General features: G+C 46.2%; 1 protein-coding gene across 7 annotated transcripts in view; it reads left to right on the top strand.

The window, feature by feature from the left end:
• The window catches only part of HTR4 (5-hydroxytryptamine receptor 4), a 109,635-nt gene that overhangs the window by 26,672 nt on the left and 61,306 nt on the right, over nucleotides 1-21,657 (top strand). For all 7 annotated transcript variants that reach the window (XR_001468808.4, XM_046900519.1, XM_040647127.2 and 4 more), the window contains one exon: nucleotides 7,642-7,723. Coding sequence is in view for 6 of the 7 variants with exons in the window: in XM_046900519.1 (XP_046756475.1) it covers nucleotides 7,698-7,723 (26 nt within the window). In the remaining variant the exon portion in view is untranslated. The remainder of the gene's footprint in view (nucleotides 1-7,641; nucleotides 7,724-21,657) is intronic.

Below are 21,657 nucleotides of genomic sequence, written 5' to 3'. Positions count from 1 at the left end.
GCACAGGGGGGGGAGCAGAAAGCTTCTGGCTCAGGTCTTCCAGTAGCTGTCGCAGCTTAAGTTTATTTTATGGTAAGGATAGTGAAGCACTTGAACAGATTTCCCAGAGGGGTGGTGGTGCCCCATCCCTGCAGACACCCGAGTTCAGGCTGGAAGGGCTCTGAGCACCGATGGAGCTGTGGGTGTCCCCGTTCATTGCAGGGGGTTGGACCAGATGGCCTTTAGTGGTCCCCTGCAACTCAAATGATTCTATGATTCTATGAAATTGAATAGGTGAGACACAGAGCTTCTACTAACACCTTCACACAGCTGAAATCACAGGACTAATTCTGCTGATGTCATTCGTCATAGTTCCAAGAAGTAATTAAAACAAACAAGTACACCTGTGCCAGGAAGCATTCTGATTTCTTCTCAAGTCCTGATCCTGCACATAAACAGTGCTGGGTGTCACGGTGCGGGGCTTCAAAGCAGGGGCTTACTTCCTCCTTGCACTTCATGGGCCACAAAGCCATCTCACGGCAACAATAAAAACACAGAGAGGAATCTTATTCCAACACCATAAAGTCAGTCATGCGCGGCCTCCAGCTGGGGAGCGGAACATGTCCCTGCGCAGTGCCTGCGGCCTGTTGTGGCCTGCGCTCTGCAGCCCAACTTTGTCCTGGCTCACCCCCCTGCTTTTCCCCACTGTTCCCTCACAGCCCCCAGCTTCTGCAGACAGTATGGGTATGCACGTGGGACAGAGAAGTGTGTGGAAAAGGCTTTCCTGCAAGCAAGGGGTAGGCCCAAGATAGCAAAACGCTGGCACTGAGATACCTCTCCCTGCCTGCTCGCTTGGCTGGAGCAGCACATCTACGGCTGGGATGAATGCCCTTCTTCATGGGCATTTCTCTGTTTGCTTTGGAATAGGGCAGGTTTTTTAAAGCAGGAGCTGGAACCTGTCCTTGTTTAAGAGGATTGGGTCTGAGTCACTGCACGCGTCACAGCCCACAGTGTCCCTGCTGGGCTGTGAGCTAACCTCTGCCACGGGAGCACATCTCCCTGCAGTTCATTTGCAGTAGGAGAGGGCTGTAGTGGCTAATTATTTGTTAGAGAGCTGGTAAAAGTGGGGGGCTCAGATAAAGCTCAGTGAGGACAGGATCACTGTGTGCCGAGTTAATGATGCTGCTGGGCACTGTGTAGCTCATCAGCCCTCTCACGAGCTGTGGTTTGCCTTCACTGCCATCACACCTGTGTCTCAGATGTAGGTTTTCTGCTTTCCTGGCATTTAGATTGCATATTTCTCTGCTGTGTGTTTCCTTCTTGATGGACAACAAAGTAAATGTCGTTGATGGCAACTGTAGAAAGCACAGCCAGTGCTATTCTGGGGCACCAATTTCCATACCCTGGTTATTTGCTGGCGGGCTGACAACAGAGGAGCTGGAAAGTGTGTCCTCTAGGAAGGGAAAAAATGGCAGTGAATTGTAGGGAAGTTTTATGACAGGTCTCCAGGAATGAAGCATGTTAGGCCCGTACAAATCCCTGTCAAACACACCCAAGGTTCTCCTGAAGGGATAAGTGGAGGGCGGCACAGTATTGTGGTTTTTGCCCTTTGTGGTGACGAGGGAACAATAACACTGGTTTGCCCTTGCAAGCACAAAACCAGTTCTCCAGGTGTCAAGGAAATCATGCCTGTCTGCTTCCAGCCCCACTGTGGACGCTCTCTCTGAACTCAGCTCCCTTCCTGCCTTCATTTATTGACTGATCTTCTGCTGTATCCTGGTCTTTCTGAGACCCACAGCCTCCCGCTGGATCTTTCTGTTGACTTCCTGTGCTGAGGGTTTGATACTGCAGTGAAAGACTTGGAGCGTTCTGATTACCAACTGGTAGTAATTGCTGAAGGTGAGAGCGGTGAGGTGCGAAATTTCATAATGTTAATGTCACAGCAAATAACTCCTCAAGTTTTATAGCTGTTTTCTCTCCTCGGAGCTCTTATACAAACATAGCTTGGTACACAGAAGGATCTCATACAGATGTCTCTGGAACAGAACAAAGTCACCCTTGAGCAGCCCATAGAAACTTTACTGCTGTAAATACAGAAGTAAATACTTGGGTTTGTTTGCGTTTTGTCTTACTGCTATCAAGAGCTCTAAAATAAAGTTTGCCTCAGTATTTCTCAAGAAGATAAAATCATGCATCTAAGAGAAAAATCACTTAGTATTTTTGCTGTCACTGGCACACATCAAATGGGTACGTCATTCACAAGCAAAAGGCAAGTATTTTTTGTAGCCCAAGACTGTTAACATCATATGACTGAGAAAAGACCTCAATTTGCAAGGCCCTGCAGTGTCAGAATGAGGGCATGACATGAGCTAACAGCCCTGGGCTCAGCTGGCAGATCTGCTCATGGTGGTTTGGAGAGGCGCTTGGATTTGCTGTATGTGCTGTTGGTGCAGGACCTTGCAGCTGGGGCTTGCTTTGGGAGAGCCCATGGGCAGAACTGCAGCTGTGTGTCCTCTGCAGGGCAACAGCCTTGAGTTTGGTGTTAGTATTTCAACCTGCTTTTTTTGTGAAAGTGCAGAGCAATAACTTGGCATGGGGGTGACAAGGCTGAGGGATGCTTGCTGCCAGGCTGTGCGTGCCAGGGTGGCGATGGAGAAACACCTGTGTGTCTGCAGACACGTGGGGCAGGGCGCTTGCTTCCGCTGTGACCCGCGCACCATCTGCGAGTCCTGCGTCACTTGGGGATGTAAGCCTGCTAAACTTAGCACCTATGGGTTGGGTTTCTAAAGCCACAGAGTTCAGAGTCATTTGGTGAAATAGCTCTTCAGTGAAAGGACGCTTCTTGTCTTTCTTTGCCTATACAAAGCTGGCCTCCATTTCCTTTTTTCAAGTGACACGTCAATTTTATCTTTTTACTTTTGCCCATTGAAGCAAAGTGCTTAACCTGCTGGAATGATGTTCATTTAAAATCAATTCAGCAATCTGTCCCTGACAATGGAAGGGCTGCTTAGCAGCTTTGTCCTAATAAGGAGAAATGGACACAGCAATGGCAGTGAACCAAGAAGTGCCATGGGAGGGGGCAGCAGCTTTATCAGAAATGGACAGAGGAAAGAGAGGTGCTTCATGGAACTGAAGTAGTCGGATCCCTGAGGCATCTCCTGCTCCTCAGGCGTTGTTGTGGGCTGGAAGAGGATGTACTCCTGCAGTACTTAAGAGGGTTTGAGGCTGTTCTCCAAAACAGTGATGAGCAAGAATTCAGTGTTGAGCAAGAGTTTAGTTTTGGATTGGGTGGCTTTCACTCTACACTACTGGTATATTGTAGCCTGGGAAGATTCTGTCCATCTGGCCTCTGTTAACACTTACTGTTTCTCTGATGATGCTGAAGATGCTGAAGAAAAATGACCCCAGATATGAAATATGTTGGGAATAACAATTCCAGTTTTAATTTAGTGGATGTGCACTACAGAAAGCAAGGAGCCTCCTGAAACCACAGACTCCGATGTTAGCAGTCTTTATTTATGTCAGTGATTCTCTGGCTTCAGCTAGGAATCACAAATGCTAGAAGAAAGCTGAATGACTCCCTGTACTTCGAAGAATTTACTCTCTGAGATGTGGAGGATAGCCATTTGCAGAGGAAGGCTGAACAGGCTTTCCAAACATCTGTGACAGGCTCTTTTCATCTTCCCCTGCTGTTACCCAGTAACAACGTGTGTCTCCTGGACTTCTACAGCGAAGTCAAAGGACATCTTGCTTCCTCCTTGCATTTGCAAAAAACATCATGTCATTGTCCCTGCTCCAAATAGACAAGACTGGCAAAGGATGTGAGGGGAAAAGCCAGTTTTTACCTTGAGTTTACAGAGAGAGCCATGAAGTCAGAGAGCTGTAGGGATAAGTCCAGTTCTCAGAGCCAGAAACAGCATCTTTTTAATATCCTCCTCCCCCCACTGTAGTGCAGAAGAGCATTATAACAGCATGCGTCTGTAGGTGAAATGAGATGGGCTTTTCAGACTGCTCAGTCCACTCTCAGCACTGTTTCATTTAAGGTGTCACAAGTGATGAAGCAGCACAATCCAGCAGTGTGGGAAATGGAGGTGTAAGTTTTTCAGGAGAGTGACTCAACTTTTCTGTTGTCATCAGCTCAGCAGTGACAAAAAGTGGAACTAGATGTGGCTTGAGTGGGATGGGAATAAATTGGATAAAGGATGTGTCAGTGTCTCAGTTAATCAGTGCCTTGCAAGGAAAATTCCTCACAAGGGTGGCTTGGCTGTGGCTGTCACCTGGTGGGACACTTCCATTTCTACTGGGCAGAACAAGGCTCCTGGCAGCAGAACCCACCAAAGCCACCAGGCAGAGCAGGCGAGTCTGTGGTCAGGTAAGACAGGACATTAGCTGTGCTGGCCAGCTCACTCGTGGTCTAGGAGAAGTGAATTCCTGGTTAGTATCTTAAAGCTACTGAGTAAAGGATCCCTGAGAGACCCTACAACTTGGTTAGGAAGATACACTGGTTTACCCACGTCCTTGTTCCTTTCTTGCATCCCATGACCGTGAAGGTAAGGGAGTGGAGAGGCAGAGCTAGGGGACCATTGCTGAGCTGCCTCAGTGGTGTGCTGGGTGAAGGTATGAGGCATGAGCAGCTGATCTCTTCTTGACAGATGGGTGGCTTCTGATTTCACTGAATGCCATCGGTGCAGCCTTGCTGAGACTTGTTACTGGATTGCTTTTCCTGTGTCTGAGGCAGCCTCATGTGCAGTCAGTGATGACTAGGACTAGTCATCCACATATGGTATATCTGCTCTTTTTTGGTAGCACTGATTAGTGGAGAACAAAATAAGATGAAGAGTTCTTGTCACACAGAGGAGACTATGGAGCTGCCATGTCAAGCTTGCTGAAGATGCTGTGCTTTAAACTTTTTCCATTAAGAATGTTGGACTTTGCTGGCGTGGAAAACATTGCCAAGAGTACTGATCTCAGCGAAGTTCCTTTGGGGGAATAGTTTTTTGCAAAGGTTTTTTTTAGCTTAAGAATTCCATGTTTGTTTTTTAAACTCTAAAATATTAATATAGATACGTATGTATTTTTTTCTGATTTCCTTATTCTTGCTCCCTGTTAGGATTCATTACATGGCATATTGCTGCCATTTACCTGTTTTAAGGATAATCCCATCCCATCCCTGGAGGCACTCAAGGCCAGGCTGGATACGGCTCTGGGCAGCCTGGTCTGGTGGTTGATGACCCTTCCCACGGATGCCATGGGGATTGAAACTAGATGACCTTTGAGGTCTTTTTCAACCCAGGCCATTCTATGATAATACAATCAACTAAATATTCCACTTTGTTCTAACAACATACTGTTTGTGTGCTATTTTGTGCAGGAGGGGCTACACGTGTGGCGGGCTGGGTGGTATGCAGGCTGAGTTATGAGCACTGTTGTCTCTCTGAGGCAAAGGACAGTTTCCTAATTGAGTATGAGTAATCACTTTAATAACAAAGAACAGCACCAGGCCCTTAATGTGAGCCAAATATGTTTGCAGAGTAATTCCTTGTGAGATTTTGCATTATATGGTATTGTGTCATTTTTCTCTGGGACTCCAGTTATTGCAAATCCCACCACTGTGCTGTTGTGGGGAGAAGCAAAAGAGAAGAAGTCCTCTCAAATACTAATGCTGAAGGGAAGATGTGGGCTGGGGTAGTGCAGATGGGTGGCATTTTTTTGTTTCATGCCCACCTTCTGCTCTGCTCGCGCCCACGCGTACATCTTTCCCTTGCAGCTCAGAACTGTAACAGGTGTAAACTGCAGCAAGCAGCGCAGCGTGGTGCCCTCCCACTGTGACAGTGAGTGCTCATGCCCCTTTTCTTCTGCACAGCAAAGGAACAGTTTCCCTTGAGTCAGCATCAGCTACTCAGATTTTCCTTGTGGCGCACCCGTGCTAACTCAGCGCTAAGACCAAATGAATGTCTTAGGCCTGGAGGCTGTTTCTGCCCTATCCAGGTCCCTGTGGTGGAGTTGATGAGCCCTTTTGGGCCTTGGCCTCCTGCATGGCACGCCGGGATGATGTCGTGCTTTCGAGGGCTGCGGTGAGGCGGAAGGAAGCGGTGCTCACAGCTGTGGCAGGTGGAGGAGATGGCGCAGCTCCCTGTGTTCTGACTGCAGCTGTCTGCGTGTCCTGTTTGCTGTACCTCTATCCTTTCTGAATTGACAGGACAGGAAAGAAAGGGCTCCTGCCTGGATTTGAAACAAAACACTGTATTAGACCCATTCTTAGGCGTTTCCTTCAAATTAACTTCAATTAACTCATACGCCAAATGAGCGATTCCAACTTGGAGGTTACTCGGGTCTCTTTGGAGATGAAATAATTAGGTCTATTTTTGTCCATTACTTTGAGCTCAGAGAACACTGACTGTATTTTTATATCCCCAAAGAACTTTTCTAGGATATTCTTCCTGCATCTTTGACAGGCAGCTATCCCAGCAGCCTGCCAGGCTTTTCAATCCATGGACAAACCTGGAGCAGAGGAGATGGTATATTTTCACCTCCAAACTAAAATCAGAGGTGATTTCTTAGGGATGCAGAGGTGACTTGCTGAAAAAGGTTAGACTTGTCGTCGTTATATTTGCAAAACGCAGTGGTTGTCTACGTATTAAAGTCTTTCCTCGGATGAAACACTCTCTTGAGTAAGTTTTGTTGGCAAAACTATGTGTAGTCTATACCTTCTGAAGTGCTAATTCTGGTAAGTACCAGGCCTGGGTAGTGGGTGTTCGTTTGCAAGACAAACCTGGCATCGCATCCGGGAAGCCTGACTCAGTATTACTGCAATCTCTGAGTCCAAGTAACCACACTGACATTATTTTCATTTGAGTTATTATTAATAGTGCCATGGTGGTAGCGTTATCCTCGGCTCTCCAGAGAAACAACACAAGGAGCAATGAACAGCCAGAAATGCTCAGAAACATATCCCATTTTTTTTTCCCACTGAGTTAACAGCAGCAAACACACACACTCATTACGAGGATGGTGTATTCATTTCTCATGATGGATTTTTGATGGAATTAAAAGCCCCATTAATATTTATATCACTTAGTGTTACTGGGAGTAAGTACATTTATTTTAACTCGAGCTGCAACTCATTTAGTTCTTTGTAATTACAGTACTGCTATTAAGTATTCATAAGGCTATACAATACAGTGTCACAGGAAACCTGTTTTAATTTAGTTGTAAGTCAATGTTTTAATTTCATGTAAAAACAGAAACTAATTTACCAAGCATTCTAGTTTGTCTTTTCCCAGCCAGGTTTTGCAAGCTTTCCTTACCTGATTGTATTTAAACAACTTATTGTCGCTTTGAGTGTTTGTATGTTTGGAAGACTTAAGTCCTGTGCAGCTTATGTGTGTGTATGTCCCATTTTGAATGGGAATGCATATATAAGCATAGGCTGGAAGAGGTCACTAGTATCTAGATCTGCCTGGGCAGGTAGCAGAGAATTGTGTTATGGCAACTCTTTGCAATGATATGACTTCATTTTGACACGTCTGCTTAACCTCTGCTGCCAGTAGAGACAGATCAGGGGGGTGAGGTGCAGTGTATGGGTGTCTTCACTGGGGTAAATGTGCACCCATGAGAGGTTCTTTAATTTATAACTCTCCTTTCTAACTCTCTCCACTGCAGGACAAGGTCTCTTCTATGGACACTGAACACCCAGCTACCTATGCCTATTGCCTGTGATGGAAGAGCTTGATGTTAATGTGAGGTAGGATGCACTGTATTGCTCCTGTACCACATCTCATCCAACCAGTGAGCTGCTATGGTGTGCCTGCAAAGCTGTGAGTTAAGGTCTCCGCTTATGCAGCAGTGCCTGGTTTTACTCTTTTATTGGCTTAGATGAATCTTGGACTTCCTTGCAATAGGACAGATAAGATCTCATCAAAGACCAGGCATAAGTCAATCTGCCTATTGAGAGTCTGAGCCAAGTTTTGATTCAGTTGGGTGGGTTTTTTTTTGTGCAGTGGCATAAAAACTTGATCTCTCTGTATTTATACTGACACATTTCGGTGCTGATCACTTTGATCCTGGAAAGGTGATGCCAAAAGAAACTGTTCAAGAAGCCTGGATCCTGCCCATGGCTGCCCCCAGGGCCTGGGGCTGGTGTTGGCTCTGCTGTTCTCCCTCAGATGTGATCTGTGGGGTCTTTCTGCAGGATTAGGGTTTGTCTCTTTGCTTCTTGGCCTTTTGACTGGCCAAGCAGACAGTGATGCTGAACTATGTGGGGAGCTGGACTTAAGCCCCACCGAACCCACTTTACACAAGGGTGTCAAACATCTGACCAAACCTGGGCTGCTGGCACAAATACAAGAGGAAGCAATATTCCAGTAGTGATGAGAGGTGTGCATTTCCACAGACTTTCCTTCAAATTAGCTCTAGGAAATGTCTTTTTGATGTTTCAGGTTTAAAATTCCAGAAGCGATTCTTCACCCTTCCCCTGTCTGGGCACTCAGGTGACATGAGAAATGCCTTGGAGGAAATTGCACTGATAGAAATGTATGTAATCTGATCTCCCAGAAAACCTTTCCCTAATAAGTTACTGAAGGGAGATCAGGAAGAAATAGCACAGAAGAAGGGGAAACATGATGTTGCCCTCGAAGGGACCCTGCTGTGCCACGCTGTCCTCACAGCTTTGTAGCTCTTGGGCTTACCTCTGCCAGCTGCATCCCCCTCTCTTCAGTTGTGTGCACAGAGATGATGCATCTTGAAAGATGGTTTCTCTTCTTAATGGATCTCCTCAAAGCGCTGTGCTATCAGAGCTTTGCAAAGCCTAATTCTGATAGGAATGAGGGCATTTCTAGCCCTCATTCACCTACTCAAGCATCAGGAAAGTCAGCAGTAACCCAGGCTGCTGCTTTAATGCACACTTAGCGGGGCACGTTTATAACCTGCTTATCAATGCTGAAAGGTGATGTGTTTTACTTAATGAAATGTGTCTTGACTTTTTAATACCAGAAGTGTAGTTAAATGCGTAGGTTACCACAGCTGCTCTGTAAAGGGAATTAAGGTGCTGACACCAGACAATTGTCCCTACGTTTTGGTTTTCTTTTTTCCTTTGAAGACGTTGGGAAAAAAGAATCTATGTCTGACAGTGATGAAAAAAAAAATCTCCCCAAATACATTTCAGCATTCACGGAAGGAAAATCTCTCCGCTTATGAGCTGGGAGCTCAGAGAGTACCTTACCTCGCTCATGCTTTTCAGTAATGTTCTATTTGCCACTGATGGAGACAGGTGCTGGAGGGTCTTGTACTTGTGTCTTTGAAAGTTTAGGCTGGTATTTCCAATACTCCTTTCCAGCATTTCTGCCTCTTTGTGGGTGGATTAGTCCTTTGGTGTGTGGAGTGCTGCCACTGCCCAGAGAACTGCGGCTTAAGTGGAACGTGCTCATTAAACAATGAATAAACAAAGCTGATTCCTATCAGAATTAGGCTTTGCAAGCATCTTTCCTCTCTTTCTTTCCAGTTGCAATACTTCAAAGCATGCAGCATAGCACACCATGAGAAGTTCTAGGGAGGATGAGGGTTTGCCTGCTGCGGGGGTACCTATCTGCCCTGTCAGCTCACTGCCAAAAATGCCCTCTGCACAGCTCCAGGAGAAGGGTTCCTGAAGAGGCTGCGTTCTGCTGGGAATTAGCAGGTGCCACCAGCTGATCGGCCCGGCCCTGGCAGATCTGACAGCACGTTTAGATGCTAAAAGGCAGCATAAGATATTCTCGGGGGTCTGATGAATGAAAAACCGTGGCAGTTTGAAAGCTCTTCAGCATAAATATTGATTCACCGTTGCCTGGCTGTTCTGATCAAATGCTGTGGTCAGATCTCACTTTCACTATACTTCAGGTTCAATTTTGGCTGTGGCTGTGTTGGAGCCATACCGATGCAGTCCTTCACTGGGGGCACATACAGATTTCCTTCTAGGTGTATAATTTAATCTTGCTTCCATCCTTTTCCATACTGTGAGTTTTTGGCTTTAAGCCCTTCGCTTGTCAGCTCCCAGCAAGTAGCCACTGCTCCTTCTTTATCCGCCCTGATTTCAGCTTCTTTTTGCTGAATGTTTTCTGTTGAAGCCGGGGGTTCCATATGTTCGCCATCACCGCATGAAGCCATGGTGGGAACTCTCAGGTCCCCATGGATCTTGGGGGTGCTCCCGTGGAAAATGCTCAGACAAAGGGGAGCAAAGCCTGGGGAGACAGGAGGCTCTTTGGCAGTGTGAGGACAGCAGTGAGACAGACAGGTTGGCTTTGTTGGAGCTGAGCCCTGTGGAAGCAGCAGGCTCATCTCCTGCCCTCGTGTGGGTTTGGTGCAGCGCCCCAGGGGATGCCAAGCCTTCCAGTGGGGAACAGCTTTGCATCTCTCCAGCTATCTGAACACTGCAGGCAGATTCAGCTTTACAGATGTTTCCTTTACGTGGAAGAAAATGGTTATGTATTTTATGAAGTGTGAGGCTAGAGATATGTTCCTGGAAATTTTTGGCAGTCTGTGCTGGGACTTGTATTTATCACAGAGGGGTGGCAAGCCTCATTTTCTTTAATACTAGAGCTGAAAAATAAATGAGCCTGCAAGTATTTCTATTTATATTTTATAGGATTTTTCAATTTCTGGTGACTTGGTGATTGTTATTGGGAGCATTTATTATATGCAGTAGGTTAATGAGATACTGTCAAGTGGTTTGGAATGAAAACTTGAGCCCTTGAATGAGCTGTAGAACAGAAAAAAACTATTATCTTTATTCTTCTCTTTTCAAGGAATTGTATAAAAGTATTTGTTGGGCGCATTCATAAGCAAATGTGAGATGGTCCTTCCTACTGCCCAGCTCCAGCCCAGCAGCACTTAATGCTCACTATGGGCTGTTTGCTGCAGATGCCTCTACCATTGTCCACAGTGGCAAAATCCTCTTCTGCCACCTGAAAGCTGTGACAGACCACTCTGCGTCTTCTTTGTCAGTCTCAGTGCAAAGACCTGATTGAAAATACTGTGCTGACTTCCTGAAAACTGTTGGCTTAAGGTTTTTAAAGGATCTTTTGGCACAGCCAGGCTCCAGTGTGGTTTGCAGGAGTGCAGCGCGTAGGAAAGCTGCAGGTATTGACTAGGGGCAGTCTGAGCACTTCTCAAAATCTGCAAACTGATTTGCACACATTGGCTGGTGTTTCCATTGGCCAAGCACTCTGCTATTGCGTGCTCCGTATTCACTACGCCGTGATGTTTCACGTGGCTTTTGAAATATTTCTGCTAAGACTGTAGCCCAGGATGCTGTTCTCTGAGCCCTTTTGTAGCACCGGAGCCCCCATTGCTTTCCAGGTCCCTAACTGAGAGGGGAGAAGCAGAGGATGGGCTCTTCTCACACTCATGGGCAGGGATGGGGAAGTCTCCGCTGTTTGAATGGATGCTTGTGAGGATGGTCAGAGCTGGTCTGTGTTGCTCATGCTGTATGGAAGGGTTTTTGCTTCCCCAGGTGCCAGGCAAAGGCTGATGTGCTCCTGAGAAATAAGTTTTTTTGGAATAACATTACTAGAAAGTTCAGTGCAAGCAAATAGCTTTTATATAACTCTTTTTATTGTTGCTGTTGGTGAAGGCAGACTCCTTTTGCTAAATTAACTTTGGAGAAACAATATATTATTTGAGTTTGTCACAACAGTAATTGCTTTTTATTTTTAAGCTGAGCCCCCAAAACAACTGAATTTTAGATTGATGTTAATTGCTTCTGAACTTGGCTTTTTCAGCTTTGGTTCTCTGCTTGCTGAAGGTATTTTTGTGGATATTTTTTGTGGCTTGAAGTATTTTGAAAAAGGCAGAGCCCTCCAGCAGAACTGTGGGGTTCATTAATCTTGTCTTGAGTTTGAGAAATGAGAAGCAAGGTGAGGGAAGAAGGAATCAAATTGGTTGAATCAGTTGTGTTTGGAAGCAAAGAAAATACTCCATTATTTAACCCAGCTGCTGTTCCCAAAGCCCTCATCCAGAGGGACAGTGAGCACCAGGTGTTTCTGAAGACAGCTGACCTTGGTGATCCACATTCTTGATTTCGAGAGGGATCCCTTCCAACTTGGGATATTCTATGATTCTGTTCTGAGTCTCCATTCTGGAGCCTTCCCTGCTGACCCAGCAGGCTCCTTCCTGCCCTGGCTATGGGAGCAGGGCTGCTGGTGACCTGCTGTGATGTGGGTTCATTGCTTAAAGCTGGTACTGGCAGGGGGTTCTCTGTGGAAAGGGGCAGAGGAAGCCGTGGCTGCAAGCAGAGGTGGATGACTTTGGGATGGGCTGTGCCGAGAGGCTGGGACAGAAAGAGCATTTCATTTAGCGATTCTAGAGAGCAGAAAGCTTTTAGAAGAGAGCCTGTGTGCTAACTGAGCGTCCTGACAGCAGGGATTCATGGAAAGCAGGGAGCTTAGGATGCCTCAAGTAGACTGCTTGTGTTTATTCTCATATATACGCAAGCTCTTTTCAAAACCTTTCCAACTTCTACACTTCCAGCCATTAAATCAGTGTTTATTTCAAGGCCTCTGATCACGTTTCTGCTCAGGTGAGAAACACCAGGCTAAACTGTCACTTAATAGGCCAGAATTAACTTCAAGCCCTCTTCTCTTCCTAGTTGCCTCCCTAGGGGAAGAGCAGATCTCATCCCCGTAATACCCACTGCATGCGCCCATGCTGTTCCATGGAGACAGACTTATGGACTGAGCAGACTTTTTGCAGAGAGCCCCTTTCCCTGTTTGCACCCCCAGAGGGGACTGGTGATCAGCAGAACACCAGAAATCCTCAGTAGCCAAAGAAGCCCTGAGCAAGTCTTCTGTGCTGAACGCCCTGCGCAGGCCAGGCACCGCTCAGCAGGAGCAATAGCTGTTATCAGCCTGGGTGCCTTCCTTATTGTTGAACTTCTTTCCTCAGTTTCTAGGGAAACACTTTATAGCACTGTATTTATCAGAATGTCTTTCCAAACACCTCCGCCAACACTTAATTAATGGAATTTTTAAACCCAGCTCTAGCTTCTGCAAATCAATAGCGTGCTCCTGCACGGCAGCTGTGGAGCAAGGAGGTGGATCTGCTCCATGCAGTTTGTCAGAGGGTGCAGAGGGGCTGTGTATGCTGAGCCCCTCACGGAGTAAAGATGTAATGCGTAGCTGGGATGTTCCTCTGCATGAGGCTGGCAAAACTCCATCTGTCTGCAGATTTGGGTCTTCTGGAACCATCTGTTCTCAAGGTCATGTTCCCGAGGAACGTGGGGCAGGGCTCTTGAGGCAGGGCTGCTGCCAAACCTGAGCTGTATGAGAGGCCCTTTGCCAGCATTGGTGAGCCACAGTGCATTGTACTGATGGGACTGTGTGTCACTGCCACAGACACAGAGCTGTGCTCCAAATTGGAGGGGTGTTGGCATAGCCGTAAGCAGAAAGCTAATGGCTTCTGCTCTCCACTTAGTTAAAATTCCCTGAGTGACTTCAGGAAAAGTGGCAGAAGACAGTCCCCAGGTCTTGGGCAGATACCTCTGCCACCCTGGGGATTGGGCTGTGTTGCTCTGAACTACACCGAGCTGTTACTCCAGATCCCTGCTGCAGAAGGAGCCAGTCATGTCTTTGGAAAGGGCGTTTATAGTGTCTCAGATAGGAAGGATATGCTGTATCAAAACATATTTAGTGCTTTGTTCCCAGCCATGAAATTAGGGCCTGCTATGGGACGGTATCAGTGACCGTTGATAGACTCTCACCTTGGAGCAGAGTGCATCTCCTGTGCAGATAAGATCAGTACTCCAATTCTTACTAAGGGCACTCTTTACACTGTTTATTTTGTTCTTATTGTGCTGTGGTGATGAATCACCAGTTCCGTGCCTGGCAAACTGTCACAGGTCTGAGCCTCCATCACAATCCGAACTGTCTTGCCCCATCTGTTAACCAAAGACTTGCCATCCCATCTCCTCTGCCTTCCCAGTGTCAGATCCTGATTAAATGAGACTGCTGTCTGAACACGAGCTTTGACACCCGATGGACAGCACTCCATGGAGCTGAAGCTTTCAGGGAGTATTGGGCTGTATGAGTGTACACCAAATAACTAAAGGCCAAACTGCTCCACTTCTGAGCACAGCAATTGGAGGTGCTTGGTCTGCCTGTTGCAGATGACTGCAGTTGATCCAGTTTTGCTCCCTTCTCAAGCCGCTTAAAGTTTAGCATGGCCTTAGGAAAGTCAAGACCTTCCTGGGGAGTGGTGCTTGGACAACAGGAAGAATTTGATCTTGTGTGTCAGATGCTTCTCTATTTCTCACATCTGAGGAATGGTAAATCTTGAAATTTAAAAATAAACAAGATTCCTTTGCAGAAAAGCCCTTAAGAATGTGGTCTCAGCATTCTCCAGTCATGCTGGGGACAGGAGCCAGGTTTCCAGCTCCATGCTGGAATACTAATGGTAAATAAACCAGCAGCTGACCTTTTAACTGCACTTTGGCATTGCTGTAACCTCAGACAGGAGTAAGGGAGAAAGGAAAGAGCTCTGGTTGCTGCTGGTAAGGGATGGGGAGGGCAGGGTGCTTTGAAATAGCTGGCTATCCATCTGTTGGTGGATCAGTGTAGGAAATGGGATTGAACCAAGCCAGGCCTTTCTCTTCCCTGGGCACGTGATCTTGTGCCAACATGAGAACACGGAAAGCAAATCTTAGCTGATTTTCAGTCCTATCTGCTATTCTGTCACCTCTCACTTAGCAGGGCATTAGAGCTCATCCCTGTCTGTGCAGACACAGACACCTTCCTTGCTTTTCCATTGCCCCAGCGTGCTAATACACCGGGTATCTGATTACTTGTTGGCTGTATGAGTTTCACAGCCCACCTTCCCCATTGGAATATTGGGTCACTGCCCTGGAATGGCACTGGATGGATGTAAAAGCAGACTCCAGTGTTTAGTGTGTCCTGGTAACTCTGAGCTCTTTTAAAAGCCAGTTCCAGAAGTCCAGTGGGTGTAAACACATTACTCACCGCATCCCCAGTTCCTTAGCCTGATCTCCCGGTTGGCTTTTAGAGCTCAGCTGATGTTTTTCCTATCTCCTTATCTTCAGATTTATATCTATTGACATTTAGTTTCTCTTCGAATTTGTTTTAAAGGCCAGGACCTGAGAACACAAAGGCTACTTATTTCCAAAGCTTTATTTCCACAGTGAGACCATAGGGCCGTGATGACGGGCCAGCTCATCACTCACTGTCAGTAGATTAGCCTGGAGACCTGTCCAGGGCTAACTCTTCTCATGAACTTCAAGGACTTATCTGGAAACAGGCTCTCTCTCTACTCAACAGGGAGTCTAATAGGACGGTAAATAAATGCGAGGAGAAAATAGGCAGCAATTACATAGTTCATGTTGACTTAGTCAAGAAGTCTTCAGTACTGATGATAGCTCTGAGTGGTGGGAAAACTGACCATGAGCTGTTTATCTGCTGTTGTCTGCGTAGCTTCAGAGAGTCTTGGGTATTCGGAGGACTTATATTTGGAGGACTTATGTAAGCAGAGGATGTCACAGGAGTGCAGACAGATTCTGAGTTTTCCTGTGAAAAGGAAATGGTGTGAAGGATGCAAGGACTGTTTCTTTTCCAGTCTCCACCAGAGAAGCTTCTCTGGGGCTCGTGCATCAGGATACGCACGTCCTCTTTGCTGGTAGAGATCCTTGGAAAATAAACTGATTGCCTTAATTCCGTGGGGATGAAACTGCTTTTGTGGTATTTTGTGTCGTGCTGGAGTGAAGGAATACAGTTTTTCTCCATTCCCAAACAGCTGGGATAGATTTGGTCCCATTACTGCCGTTATTTGCAATTTCCATTGTTATGGGCCGTAATGGGGATGTGATTCTCAGGAAGGGCTGGCAGCTACAACGCAATATGATTTGTTTTTGTTCCTTGCAGTTCAGCTACTGTTCAGTATGTTCTCCTGAGCCCAGCACAGTGGGTCTAGTCCAGTACAGTGTTTTTGTATTGTTTGTACTTTTCCCTGTAAGCCACGCACGCTCAGAGCCCTCGTTGCTGCCATCTCCTTGCAGCAGTGTGAGGATCTGTTTAGAACTGCCCATGGTGACATGCTGTGAAACACAAGTTTACAGTGGAGCTAAGAGCTATAAACTGATGTGGCTATTAGTGTCGCTCAGCTACTGAAATGAGTAAGAAAGTTCACAGGACCAAAAAACTAATTCCAAAACATAATGTAACCTTCTGTACTCACCCTCAGTGAAAGTGCTTTCCAGAAACATCACTATATTAAGAGTTTCATGACTATTAAGTTGCCAACCACTTTGCAGACCCCTAAGCAGAGAGTTTAAGAGAATCTTCCCTAGCAACCCCTGGCGGAGCAGTTTGGCTGCTCAGTGCTGGTAGGGATCTGCAGATCCTGGGTTGGGGTCCAGTTTCTCTGTTCTGACATGGCAAAATTGCCCACAAAAACAAATGCTTGCTAGTTGCTTGTTATCTTTTTGGAGCTTTATGCCTCTTGGCTGGCTGGTCCAATGATACTTGAGAGCTATGTTGTGGTATCATTATAAGCTATGTTGAGTATCTAAGAAGCTGGGTGTAGCCAGCCTCTTTCTCCTCCGTTTGCCTGAAAACTTTACATATATGGTCATATACAATACAGCCAACGTGCAGAGTCTTCCACTTCCACAGGACTTTAAACTCTCGCATGGTTCCTATGTTTCCACTCTATTTTATCAAATTTCAGCCTTCCAGACCTTTGCTCGTTTCTTACTTTGGCCTCTACGTGTTAAGTTTTGCAAGTGTGAAGTTAGCAACCTGAAGCAGGTCTTTCGAATGGGATTGCTTTTCCTCTGTTCTGCTGCTTGCCCAGGTGGACATCTCATGTTTATTTGAAGTGAGAAAGGTGATGGGGATTTGTGGAAGATATTCAGAATGTGCACTTGGCTGGGGACACTGAAAGAGATAAATGTAACGAGATTGAAGTGCTTTGTCCTCAGTTCAAGGACTTCTCATGTCCTTTTCTTAGCTATCTGGAGCCTGAAAGCAGAAGTGAGATTCATACAAAGTGGGTAGATGGACGCACGCTCTGGGGATGGAAGGTTTCAGGCTGCCACCTATGGAGTCAGCATTACTGAACTCCAATGTTTGTGGGGCAGCTCACAGTGACAGCGGAGCAGTGGTGCCTTAATGGAATGTGCAGTATCTTAAAGATGACTTTTATCAACACTGACTGATCTGTGTTGTGCTGGGATACTGCTGTCTGGTTGAGTAATTCAGAAACTGTAGTGCTGGTGAAAGGACTGGAGGAAGAAGGCAATAGCTCAGCCAGGTACCTCCATGGGCACGCACCATAGAAGCTGAACAAATGAAGTGCTCCATGCTGGGCCTTCACAGAGCTCGTTGGGTCACTGTCCCGTGCTGCCTTCAAAGGAAAGTACTTCCTGCTATTGTCTTTCAGTGAATGAGCTGATTTCTACGTGGCCGAGAGCCTTGGGGGGTGTTAAGGACATTCTCAAATGAAATGTATTCCAGAAATCAATGTACGTATTATCTCACCTGTGCCAAGTCTTCCATTAGCAGGGGTGACAGCAAGAAACTCTTGTTTCTCTAGATTCTTGAAACTGGGCAGCTGTCCAGGAAATATTAGAAGCTAGACAGCCAATAGCTGTATATGACTTCTATTGTTCAAGGTGTAAACAAGCAGGGGGAAAAGTACACAGCCTGGATATTTTCATGTTCAGCCTGATGCCAGGACTCTCCTGGCCTTAACGGAATGCCTCTCATTGAACAGTATTTCCCTGCGTGCAGATATTGCTTACAAGAGTAGGGGGAGAATTTTCATGCTTTTTAATCTAAAAGTCTTGCAATTTGCACACTCTCGGCAAAGATGGGAGCAAAGGTTTTTCCTGGTCTGAGAATGCAAACTCGAAATGCTGATAAGTACTAAGAACTGCTGTTAGGGTGTTTTGAGAGTTATCTTTGGGAAACACATGTGTGTGGATGGAGCAGGACTCACTTTTTCAATTTAATGGCAGAAGCAATAAAAAGCCAAGCAAACAAATGCTTTTAGCCCAGGAGCAGCAGCTCAGCCTTGTGAGCTCTGCTCGCTCAGTCTCAGCACGCCCTGCTATTGCAGCTGCTCACTGCAAGAAGCGTCGCACAGACTTCTGTGAGCACGTGAAACGTGGACACTCAGTGTGGCTAAATGTGAGCCTAAATTGGATTACCCAACCCACTCCCATGCTAGAGGAGGGTTATCATAGACCTGCACCAAATACGTTCAGTTACTGCCTGCTTCTAAACTGCTGAGACTAAAGATCGAGGTGTTTATGTATGTAATAGAAATAATGGTGATGTTGCTTATGTCTCTGTAAAGTAAAATTATTTTACATGATAACTGAATTACAGAGGTTGTTTGAAAGTACTTGGGAAATAAGGTGCTTCACTTGGTCAGGTCTCCTGAGCACAGCACTGTTGGATTTTCCATGTGAACACAGCCTGCTCTGTTTAAGACTGCTGCATGACATGGGATAGGCAGGAGTGACTTATCTGGAAAACAGAGGATGGCCACATCATTAACACAGACTGTACAACAAAAGCCACGTTCATTTTTGTGCTTCTTTCATCATCTTCTGTTCCCTATTCAGCTGACACACGTGGTTTGGAAGGTGCGTTGGTCTTACTTCTGAGCAACAATTCTAATTGCAAACTGATCAAGAAATTTCTCATTAAAGGCACGTTTGATCTTTGGTTTTATTCAGCATTTTCAAAGGAGAAATGCTGATTGTTACAACATCTCTACTGCACTTCATAGAGTGCTTAAATTCCTGCTCGTGCCTAAACCAGGGACTTGCCTTTTCCTAGTCACAGAGCGTTCGCTAACCCCATTATGATAAGCAGACCCCACATATTCAAACAGCACTGTTATGTGTTTGTGGCAATAAAAAGGGAATATTCGTGTTTGAAGGGGACAGTGGGAGTTCAGTGGGAAATGCTGGAATGGAATGTAAGGAGAAAAACATAGTGCTGAGGTCCAGTGATTGCTCGTGTTTGTGCAGTGAGATGGCTTATGGTGTTTGTTGGTAGATCACAAACAGAGCAGTGGCTGCAGCTGTCCTTCCTCCATGCAAACACCATGATCTTAATCTGGTGCTAATTTCGCGAGTTAATTTTAGCTTATATTTTAGGTGACAGCCTAATGGCTTTTAAGGATTGTACCTACATGCATCAGCCTCGTGGCAATATCCTCTCATATGTGGGTGTCAATTATGTAACGCTTGATCTGCTGATTGAGAAGGAGCCGAACCAGGATTTTTGCCCTTCGTTTTATGTGAAATAGCAATGGCTGTGGCTGCGTGCTGCCAGCTGGGCTGCCCTGCCAGGGCTGAGGCCGTCAGGGTGCAGGCAACACCCCCCTTGGGGTTTGTTTCCTAGCTCAGCACGTGTTCCCATACAACGCTACAAGTTTCTCACGCTGCCGAGGTCTCAGACCTCCCTCTGTATGCAGATGATGGTAAAGGATTGCATTGCTCATGGTCAGTTTTCAGTCCCGGATTGGTCATCCAGGGAAGGCAGGCTGAGGCAAACAGAACAGATTGCACGGACCGTCAGGAAGCTCCTTTCCTCTGGGGTTGTTACTCGGGACCCCTGTGCCTGCAGTGCATGGGACTGGGGCCATCCCAGCAGCCCCAGCACACACCTGCTCCTCAGCACAGCACTCCTGGCACGCACCTGACTGACTGCACAGCCCACACGCAGCGGTGTTTAAAGCATTGAAATAGCCTGTCTTCCTCCTTTCATCTTGACAATTGATTTTAATCAGTGTTATCAACTGCTGGAAGCACTGAATCCTCTGAAGCGCTCCTGCAGGAGATGATGCGTGGCACGGAGGTGATGTGCACAGCTTTGCTCAAGGGGAGGTGACCCGAAAGCCTTCTTTTGCAGCTCCTGGTCCTGCTTGGCCTGCTGCTGCCTGCAATGGGGTAGAGCTCAATTCCCACACTGCAGTGAAAGCAAGTTGGTTTGCACAACTGTTCTGAGGTTCAGCATGAAAGGAAAAGCCCTTATCCCTTCCTGCCCACCCCAGAGCTGCAGTGTCCTCAGTTAAAAAAAAAAGAAGTTATTTTGATACACGGATTGCTGTTTATTTGTGGCTTTTCATTACTTTAATTAATCTCAATCTGTTTCTAAAACAGCAGTGAAGTACACAACTGATTTTGCTAGATGTGGTCTTGCCATATGCACAGTCTGAAGTGAAGGCAACAGTATGAATTGCGTTATGAGAAATTATATGCTTCTGCATTAGTGCTGATTTCTGATTAATATTTTTAGGTGGCAGTATTAAAGAATATGGTAACAGCTGGAAAGCCATAGATCAAATAATGTCTTCCCTATTGTCTTGTTTCTGTGCTGAGACACGCATTGTTAGGTTTGCTCACATGATAACGTATCTTTATTTTTAAGTGTTTAACAATCAGCCTCTGCTTTTATGCCTAGGAATAATCAGGGGAGTAGAGAGGAGGAGAAGCAAATAGCAGCTCACTTGCAGTGAAAGGCCTGCATGAAATCTCCTGTCACTTGGAGTTACAGAGTGAGAAACCATTGGCTTGGCTGTAGTTAGCAGACGGGCTCCTCCAGCATTCCCCACTTCCCTTGACGTCACTGCTAAATGGAGGAGCAGGTTCTGGTCTAGGGGAACCTGGTCATGCTCACAGCTCTGGGCTCTGAATCAATGACAATTACACAAGCACTTTGCTATGAGGTGCTCAGGAGGTCCCCAGCTGTCTCCAGGAGATGCTCCACGCCACCTCTGTGGGCAGTCGTGCCCCTGTGGTCAGGAAATGGCTCTCTGACCACTCAGCCCCTGTGCGTCATCTCCTCTGCCCCAGAAGAGCAGTCCTGTTTGTCCCCCACTTCTCTTTTTTCTCTCTCCCTCACCATGCGATGTCTGCAGTGCTCTCTGCTGTTCATTGGTCATTTTATCCCTCTGCAGCGGTGGGGAAGTTGGGCTGTGACCTGTAACAGAAACCAGAGGGGTAATGTACGCAGCCATACCAACACAGCTGATCTGTTGTTTAAGTGCTGCATAAAACATGCAGAATCACTTGAGGTCAGTTAGAAAAGGTGGGGTGTTGGCAGGAGAGAGGAATTTGAGCTTGAAGAAAAAGCAATTACACCATTTTTTAAAATATTAACAGCCACACAGAAGAGGTTTTTAAATGTATCCACGTGGGTTTTAAGCATCCATTCCGTGTTAGTATTTCTAAGTGATTCTATATTCCTTTCTTAAGTGATTTCTATATTCCTACTAACCAACAATCATTTTGTCTGAATCTCATTTCCCTGTAATAGCAAACCCATCAATCTCTGCTTTATTAAACAGAAGCGTGCTTGCGCTCAGGTTTGATCAAAGAAGTTAAGCAAACCATTGATTTTAATTTACAGCAATATCCACTTCTTCCATTATTAACAGATTCGAATTACGGGGACTGAATAATTAACAAATCTTCCTACTTGTTGATAGATCAGAAAGCAGATGAGGAAAAACATACTCCAGAGGAACTCCCTTCCTCCACCCCAAGCACTGTGTACACTGCTTAATACTCCCCAGGGGAGCAATACCACGGGCCATGGGAGGAATGCTTTTTATAGAGATCTCCCAAATGCTTCTGAAACTGCTGGCACAGCAAATGCTCCATGGACACACGTGCCTGTTTCT

Source organism: Gallus gallus, chromosome 13 (assembly GCF_016699485.2).
Source record: "Gallus gallus isolate bGalGal1 chromosome 13, bGalGal1.mat.broiler.GRCg7b, whole genome shotgun sequence".
NCBI lineage: Eukaryota > Metazoa > Chordata > Aves > Galliformes > Phasianidae > Gallus > Gallus gallus.
This window is presented reverse-complemented; position numbering and strand designations above follow the sequence as displayed.